The sequence below is a fragment of the Cervus elaphus genome, chromosome 4, assembly GCF_910594005.1.
Source record: "Cervus elaphus chromosome 4, mCerEla1.1, whole genome shotgun sequence".
In the NCBI taxonomy this organism is placed as follows: domain Eukaryota; kingdom Metazoa; phylum Chordata; class Mammalia; order Artiodactyla; family Cervidae; genus Cervus; species Cervus elaphus.
Window position 1 is genome coordinate 57,267,732 of NC_057818.1, and position 9,558 is coordinate 57,277,289.

Consider the following 9,558-nt stretch of genomic DNA (forward strand, 5'->3'; position numbering starts at 1 on the left):
CAATTCCCCAGGTCCTCCGCGACCTGTGTCTGTGGTTACCACACGTTCAAGAGCACCAGCATCATCTGTGGAGTTGGGGGTTGGGGGCGGGGATGTTAAATATTGGGCTTGGATATTCAGAGCCGAATTCAGAACATAGTCTGCTTGGACTGCTGGACCACAATACCATAGTCTGGGGGCTTATGAACAACAGAAATTTATTTCTCACAATTTCAGAGTCTAGGGAGTCTAAGATCAAGGCGCCAGCAGATTCAGCATCTGGTTCACGCTTCCTCCTGGTTCACGCTCTGCCATCTTCTCACTGTGTCTTCACTTGGTGAAAGGTGCTGGTGGGGGTGGGGGTGGGGCTCTCCATGGTCTCTGTTATAAGGGCACGAATCCCATTCATGAGCATGCTACCTTTATGACCTTATCATCTCCCAATACCATCGCACTGGGGGCTAGGATTTCAAGATAAGAATATTGCATGCTAAGTCACTTCAGTCATGTCCAACTCTGTGCGACACTATGGACCATAGCCCTCCAGGCTCCTCTGTCCATGGGATTCTCCAGGCAAGAGTACTGGAGTGTCATGCCCTTCTCCAGGGAACCTTCCTGACCCAGGGATCCAATCCACATCTCTTATCTGTCCTACATTGGCAGGCAGGTGCTTTACTGCTAGTACCACCTGGGAAGGCCTTAAGAATATTGAGAGGACACAAATATTCAGCCCATTGAAAACCTCAAACTGAAAACAACTCAAACATCTACTAACAAGAGAATGCATAAATACACTGTTATGTCCTTATAGTGGCATACTACACAACAATGAAAAAGGGAACACTTCCTGATACACAGCATGGATAAATCTCAAAACATTGTACTGACCGAAAGAAACCGGCTCTAAAGATATAAGCATTGCCAGATAAAATGCAAAATGTCCAGCTAAAGTTGAATTTCAGATAAACAATGTGTTAAAAAGCATGTCCCATGAAATCTTTAAACAAATTATTTTTACTTACCTGAAATTAAAATGTGTATTTTCATCTGTTAGATCTGGAACCACTAAAAGGATTACATATTTATACGAAACTTAGAAAACATTTTCTTATATAATCTATAATATTAGAAAACAGAGGAGTGGCCACTTGGGGCCTGGGGGAACTTTGGGGAACAAAAATGTTCTAGATGTTAATTATAGTGCTGGTTACTCCTCTGGTGGCTCAGATGGGAAGAATCTGCCTGTAATGTGGGAAACACGGGTTCAATCCCTGGGTCAGGAAGATCCCCTGGAGAAGGGCATGGCAACCCACACCAGTGTTCTTGCCTGGAGAATCCCATGGCCAGAGGAGCCTGGAGGGCTACATTTCGTCAGGTTGCAAAGAGTGGGACACAATGGAATGACCAACAGTTTCTGTTTCACATGGATGCATGTATTCAGGGGAAAAATGAATGCATGCTAAGAACGGGCAATTTTATTAGATGTAAATTAAACCTCAATGGGATTTATTTTTTTGACAGACTGACAAGGTTTCATATGTTTTGTTGTTGGCTGGGCTTATACCAATTCAAAGTTTCTCTCTGCTAAAAGGCAATTGATTTTTTAAACTCTTGGACCTTCCCAAGGCTGACTTCTTGACTTCCTTCTGGCCGGATGAAAACATTTCATGCTTCGTATTCTATTTGCTGGGAATCCCTTTTGTATGTTTCTTTCCCATATGTGTATTTTCAGCTTTATAGGTCTGCTATTTTCTCTCACTCTCAACTAAGGCAAGTTTGGTGCTTGGTTTTGGAAATTCCAGCTGTCCCAAAGTGCTGATAAAAGAAACCTCAGCAAGATAAAAAAGAGAAAAAGCTCTGTCATCCCCAGGGCCTTTGCATGTGCATTTCCACTCTCTGGGACACTGCTCCCTCCCTCTACGGCTGTTGAAAACCTATCAGCCTTCAGATCTCACCCTGAGTGTCACTTCCTCATCAATCCTCTAGCCCTGATACCATCTCCTTTGTTGCAACCCTCAACTAGTGTTTCTTCAGAACACTTAACCCCATCTGTAAATAAATACATCTGTTGTCAGTGTATTTATTTCATATCTCTCTCTCTCTCAGTACTCACAGTTTCCTGGAGGCAGAATTTGTGTGTCTACCCTGTTCTCCCCAACATCCAGCCTAGCACCTGGCACATGGCAGGTACTTAACACATAGTCAATGAAGTTTGAATGAAACGGGCTGTTTCCCATGTGTATCAGTTAGTTTTGTTGCCAAACAAACCACCCCAAAACATAGAAGCTTAAAACAACAACCATGTCTCCTGCTCATGACTCTGTGGGAAGCTCTGATGTGTTGGGCTTTGCTACAAATTCCTACTGACCCTAGGAATCTGGGGAACTCCTCTTAGAGCTTTGGATTCTATGGACCACCACTGCCATGCATCGGAAAAATTAGTGGGGAGGACACATATTTTTTATGTTGGCTTATACAAAACCAACTGTGGACAGTGACTGCAGCCATGATATCAACAGACGCTTGCTCCTTGGAAGGAAAGCTAAGATAAACCTAGACAGTGTATTAAAAAGCAAAGACATCACTTTGCCAACAAAGGTCTATATAGTCGAAGCTGTGACTTTTCCAGTAGTCATGGACAGATGTGAGATTTGGGTCATAAAGAAGGCTGAGCGCCAAAGAGCTGATGCTTTCAAACTGCGGTGTTAGAGAAGACTCTTGAGAGTCCCTTGGACAATAAAGAGATCAGACCAGTCAATCCTAAAGGAAATCCCGAATATTCATTAGAAGGACTGACGCTGAAGCCAAAGCTCCAATACTTTGGCTACTTATTGGAAAAGACTCCAATGTTGGGAAAGATGGAAGGCAAAAGGAGAAGGGGGTGGCAGAAGATGAGAGAGTTAGATAGCATCACTGATTCAATGGACATGAATCTGAGCGAACTCCAGGAGACAGTGAAGGACAGGGAAGCCTGGGGTACTACAGTCCGTGGGGTTGCTAAGAGTCGGATATGACTGAGTGACTGAACAACCACAAGGAAAAACCTTGCCCACCATTGCATCCACTATTATTTCTTAAGAGAAGGTCAACTGGAGCTCCCCAACGTAGGGATAAGCAGGCTGAATTTTCTTCCTGAGGGGGGGTAGGGGTCTGGGATGTTAGAAAGGACAGACGAGGGGGACTGGAGCGGTGCAGCAAAATGGTCTGTCTGGAGCCTCTCTCCTCCTAGTCCCACCAAGCTCCCAGCCTCCACAGTCTAGCAGGACCCACATCTACTGATGCTTCGTGGGCTCTGATGTTGATCTCTGGGGCCGCCACGATTCTTGCTCAACACTGTTTCCTGGATCTTATCTGCTCCAAACTCACTGACCATCTTCTGGTCATATGCCCCCTGACTCCAACACAGGCTCAAGGCTGGAGACTTCCCAGGACGGACGGAGGAGACAGACAGAGTTTCCCCAGCCTGACACCCCTGCCCTCGGACACGGGAAATGGTCACGCGGAACTGGTATTTGGAGGGGAAAGCCTCAGGGGGCTCAGAGGGTGGGAGGTGAGACGAGGACAGGGGAAGTGCAGCAGGGGGGTTCCAGGAGGTGGTGTCGGCAAAAGAGATGAAAAGCTCTGAAACACCTCCTCCAGGCTAAGAGCTTCCTTGTGCCTTTCACGTCAGCTCCACCAAGAAAAGAGATTTTTCATCACTGCTGCTCCCCCAGTGCTTAGAGTGTGTGACAGACACTGTGGGCTCCATGCGTATATTTAGACTTTTAAATGAATGACTCCATCCTCTGGGGGACAAGGAGAGACTGTCCTCCTTAGACAATCAGTTTTCAATTATTTATTGAGTGCTTACTATGTGCTAGGCTCTCGTGAATGAGTCACATACTAGCCTTGCCTTTATGAAGCTCAGAGTCTTGTGGGGGAGACAGACGTGAATCAGCGAATCCCACAAACTCAGGTCTGATTGCTGCCAGGCATTCGGCTCAGCAGGTAAAGAATCTGTCTGCAATGCAGGAGATGCAGGAGACACGGGTTCTATCCCTGGGTCGGGAAGATCCCCTGGAGGAGGGCATGGCAACCCACTCCAGCGTTCTTGCCTGGAGAATCCCCAGGGACAGAGGAGCCTGGCGGTCTATGGCCCAGAGGGTCACAGAGTCAGACACGACTGAGCGCGAGAGAGCAGGGTTTTCTCTGGTTTCGGTGAGTGGGGCGGCTCTCCCCCTGCAGCACGCGGGCTTGTCACTGCGGTGGCTTCTCTTGTTGCAGAGCACGGGCTGTAGGGTGCGAGGGCTTCAGTAGTTGCAGCTTATGGGCCCTAGAGCACAGGTTCAATACTTGCGGTGAATGGGCTTAGTTGCTCTGAGGTGTGTGGGATCTTCCAGGACTAGGGATCAAACTCGAGTCTCTTGCATTGGCAGGCAGATTCCTTACCACTTAGCTACCAGGGAAGCCCCAAAGTGTAGCTTCTGAGTTGGACTTTTTTTTTTTTTTCCTTTTTGGCTGCACTGCGTTGGGCATGCTGGATCTTAGTTTTCTGACCAGGGACTGAAGCCACATCCCCTGCAGTGAAAGCACCCTGAGTCTTAACCACTGGACCAAAGGGGAGGTCCCTGAGTTGGGCTTTTGAAGGATCATTCTGGCTGCAGTGTGACAAATGGCTTGCAGGAGATCAAAGTATAGGAGCAGAAAGATCGGTAGTAAGTGGGAGACGCTGGGGCTCCACTCCCCTCCATTGGACGGAGGGGCTGGGGAGACAGGATGAAGTGTACTGACAGAAGAGGCTTTTTGGAGGCAAAATCAACCAGGCTTTGTGGTGAACTGGACTTAAGGGAAGAGAGAAAGGTGTTTGAGGATTCTATACCCCTTTCTTGGGTGAGCAAAACTGAGGCTCGGAAAAGGAAAGCTCTTTGCCCACAATCACACAGCCAGCCTCTCAACTAGAATTTCAGCCTATGACTGTCCCACATCTAAGCTCACATGCTTTCTCCAACACTAGATGCCTGTTCTCTCTCTACACTAACCCTTGATGTTCACAGTCAGGCTCAAAGCTGAACAAGAAATTCAATATGGCTGATCCATGGTGATGTGTGGCATAAACCAACACAACATTGTAATCATCCTTCAGTTAAAAATAAATAAATTATAAAAAGCATTTTAGGAAAAAGAACACAAACTTTAACGATGCCCACATATCTCTAGCTGGAAACGCTCTCCTGTAATCTCACTGCCAATATCTAACTGCCTATTTGAGTGTCTAACAGGCAAAGTCAGCGTGTCCAACACTCAGCTCCTGGTCTTATCCTAAACTTGCACCACCCCCACCCCGCCCTGACCTCAACACTGTCTTCCCCATCAGTTTCTGGAGCCCCAAATCCCAGCTGTTCAGCTGTCTGTGGTCACCCCTGACTCTGTTCTTCCCCTCACTCTGCACACCCAGCCCATTGGCAAATCTGGTCAGCTCTGCCTTCAAGATACATCCAAGATATGCTTATTACTGCCTCCTCTGATGGGGCTTCCCAGGTGGCGCAGTGGTAAAGAATCACCTGCAATGCAGGAGACGCAAGAGACACGGGTTCGATCTTTGGGTCGGGAAGATCCCCTGGAGTAGCCAGTGGCGGCCCACTCCAGTATTCTTGCTTGGAAAATTCCATGGACAGAGGAGCCTGGTGGGCTACAGTAGAGTGGGCTACTCTTTCGGGTAGCAAAGATTTGGACACAACTGAGTGCACGCGTGCGCACACACACAGACACACATACCTCCTGTGATGTTTATCGCCATGATCACAGTCACCACCATCGCTCACCCCGATTTTTGCAGACACCTTCTCACTGGCCTCTTGCTTCCATCCTAGCCCCCTTCAATCTAGTCTCAACTCAGAAGCTGCAGCGATTGTTAAAATCTAACTGAGAACCGGTCCCTCCACTTGCCAAGAGTCTTCCTGCAGCTCCCACTTCCTTCCCAGTAAAAGGTGGGGGAGTCCTCCTTGTGGCCCACAGGACGCTGCATGAACCGACCCTATCCCCTGTCTCGTCTCACTTCCAACCCCTCTCCCATCGCTCACTGGCCTTCTCGCTGCTCCTTGGACTCAGGAGGCGTGGTCCTACTTTAGGGTCTCCGCACGGCTGTTAACGCTACCTGCAACACTCTTCCTCCGGATATTCACACGGCTTTCTTCTCGCCTCCTTCAAATCTTTGCTCAAAACTCTACACGCTAACCTCTGTGGTGGGCAAACGACTGAAATCTCTGCTTAGTGCTTGCAAATTCCAGCTCTTGCTTTCTCACCAGGCATCCTGGGGTCTCCCTCGAACTTAAATAATTTAGTCAGGCAAGGATTTGGATGAAGTCATATGCAGATTTTGGACTTTACCTGCCCTGGGCCTCCCTTCCTCCCACAGTTCCCTCTCTTTTCACTTTCTGACTGATCTGCTGGCTGACAACTCTCTCTCCTCTCATACTGAAGCCAGAGAGGATGCAGCAGTTACAAAAGGTTCACACCCAGAAGATGCAAACTCACACTGGGGACCTCACCCAGTTCCCCCATCAAGGGTTAGACGCTCCTCCAGTGTATGCTTGATTTTGATCACTCTCCAATGTCTTCACCTTTTTAATGTTTTTGGCCAGATGTTATAATTTTTTAACGTCAGACTGTCTGACGAAGCTGCTCTGACATAACCGAAAGTCAGAGGCCACTTCTTTTTTTTCTCTTGTATTCCTTTTTTCCACAGGGCTTGTGGTACATCACGGATTTCTTTAGTATATATATCGTGTTTCCATTGTGACACCCCCTTTAGGATGTAAGTTCTATGACTGCCTGTTTTGTTATATGACTCAATTCCAATTACCTAGCAGTATCAGAGTGACATAAGATGCAGTTAATAAAATATATATTGAATCGGGAGACTTTCTGGGTCATCCAGTGGATAAAACTCTGTGCTCTTAATGCAGGGAGCCCAGGTTCAATCCCTGGTCAGGGAACTAGATCCCACACGCCTCAGCTAAGACCTGGTGCAACTTAAATAAATAAAAAAAATATTTTTTAAAAAATGTATTGAATCAGAGAAATGAATGGAGGGGCCTCTGAGGGGGCTTGTAGCTCTGACGTGTGGTCCTTTATCCTCCAGAAGGATGAATCCTACCTCTGAGATCGAGTGCCAGCCTGAGACGATCCAGGGCCTCCGCCAGCTGACCATCGCTGTGCTGTCTGTGTCCTTTGCGGTCGGTGTGGTGGCCAACGCGCTGGTGCTCTGGATGATGGCTTTCCGAATGCCGCACTCTGTTACCACCATCTGGTTCTCCAACCTGGCCTTTGCAGACTTCATGGCCTTACTGTCCTTGCCGATCAGCATATACATCGTGGTCACTGGCCAGTGGCCCCTCACAGCTGCAGCCTGTAAGCTCTACATGGCCTTCTTGGCTGTCAGCTGCTTCACCAGCATCTGGTTCCTGGTCCTCATCTCCCTGGACCGCTGCATCTCCGTCGTTCACCCGTTCTGGTCCCGACACCACCGCACCGCACAGCGAGCAGCCTGGCTGGCTGTGTGTGTGTGGCTCCTGGCTCTTGTCGCTTGCTCTCCAAACCTGATTTTCCAAGACATTGAAAAACAGAAGGGATGTGGACACTGCACCTTCAAGTTTACCACTAGGGCCAGGGATGACTCCAAGGCTGTGGAGGGGAAAGTCGCTGTGACCCTCATTCACATCCTGCTGGGCTTCCTGGCGCCCTTGGCGATCATCAGTACCTGTGCCCACCTCATCCGCACCCGGCTTTGGCAGGAGGGCTCTGCCTATGCCCGCCGGCCAAAGAGGCTGCTGCTTGTGCTGGTGAGCGCCTTTTTCGCCTTCTGGCTCCCGTTTAACACGGTGCTGGTGGTCCGACTGTGGCAATGGCAAGCCGAATATAAGCTGCAGCCCATCGTCTGGGCTACCTTCTCCCTGGGTTGTTTCAACAGCTGCCTCAACCCTTTCCTCTATGTCTTCATTGGCAGAGGTTTCCAAGAGAAGTTTTTCCAGTCTTTACCTTCCGTCTTGGCCCGGGCATTTGGCGAGGAGGGGTTTTTCAATCAGCCTGTCCCCAAGGTGAAGCCCCCAGGAGATGATGGAAACCTTCAGATACAAGCTGGAAGCCCTGTGCAGCTTGCAGCCCCTTCCCCATGACTTCCCGGACTCTGTCCAATCCTGCCTCTTCTTTCAGGAAGTCTTCCCTGCAATCTCTTATCTAAATCTCTCCATTTGAAACATCAGGTTCCGCTCCCCGCCCTGGTATCTGTTTCACCTTCCTTTATAGTGAGACTCCTACTTGTTTCAGGCTAATCACAAGTTTAGTCAAGGAAAAAAAGGCTTCATTCCCCAGCGTCCCTTGCAACTAAAGATGGCCCTGTGACTACTTCCTGGCCAATAGTATGTGAGTGAAAGTAATTGATGTAACCTCCTTGAAGTGCCCTTGATGGAAGTGCCTCCATTCCTCCATTTCACCCTTTCCATTGTCTAGAATGAAAGTATATCAGTTAGCTTTGCAGTGTAAAAAACATCTCCAAACTTAGAGGGTTGAAATAATAACCTTTTGTGATTTCTTTGGGTCATCACCTTGGGCAGGGCTCAGCTGAGCAGTTTTCTGTTTTGGCTGGGCTTCCTCAGACATTTGTGGTCAGCTATGGGCTACAGTCCATGGTGTCACAAAGAGTCATACACGACTGAGCGACTTCACTCATTGGAGAAGGAAATGGCAACCCACTCCAGTACTCTTGCCTGGAAAATTCCATGGGCAGAGGAGCCTGGTAGGCTACAGTCCATGAGGTCACAAAGAGTTGGACATGACTAAGCGACTTCACTTTCTTTCTTTCTTTTTATGGATGTGAGAGTTGGCTCATAAAGAAGGCTGAGTGTCACAGAATGGATGCTTTCAAACTGTGGTGCTGGAGAAGCCTCTTGAGGGCCCCTTGGACTGCAAGGCGATCAAACCAGTTAATCCTAAAGGAAATCAACCCTGAATACTCATTGGAAGGACTGATGCTGAAACTGAAGCTCCAATACCTTGGCCACCTGCTGTGATGAGTCAACTCTTTAGAAAAGACCCTGATGCTGGGAAAGACTGAAGGCAGGAGAAGGGGACAACAGAGGATGAGATGGTTGGATGGCATCACCAACCCAGTGGAGATGAGTTTGAGCAAACTCCGGGAGATAGTGAAGGACAGGCAAACCTGGCGTGCTGCAGTCCATGGGTTTGCAAAGGGTTGGACACGACGGAGTGACTGAACAACAAATGGGGCAGCTAAGTGAGTGTTTCTGGGCGAGTGGCTGGCCTGCAGCTAGGATGGTGGAGTTGTTCAAGCCACGTGTTAATATTTCTCATCATCCTGCAGGCCGACTGGGTTCTTTTTTTCACGTGGTGGCTGGGAAGGGTTGCAAGAGCGAGAGGGGAAGACTAAGATCTACCCTTGACACTTTACTCAACGTGACTTGCTTCAAGGGGTGGGAAAAGAGATTCCACCTCACAATGGGAAAATCTGCAAAGTGACATTGTAAAGGAGCATAGATACAGAAGAATGTGCAGAACCGGGGCCCTTTCTGCAATCTGCCATGG

The 9,558-nt window shown here is 48.5% G+C and overlaps 1 protein-coding gene across 1 annotated transcript; it reads left to right on the plus strand.

Annotated features, from left to right (window-relative positions):
- Positions 1–3,389: 3,389 nt before the first annotated feature.
- Positions 3,390–8,074, plus strand: GPR32 (G protein-coupled receptor 32). Its single transcript, XM_043900620.1, is given in 3 exon segments — positions 3,390–3,487; positions 7,100–8,036; positions 8,039–8,074. Coding segments are annotated over 2 exon segments (969 nt in total). The 5' UTR covers positions 3,390–3,487; positions 7,100–7,103.
- Positions 8,075–9,558: the final 1,484 nt, after the last annotated feature.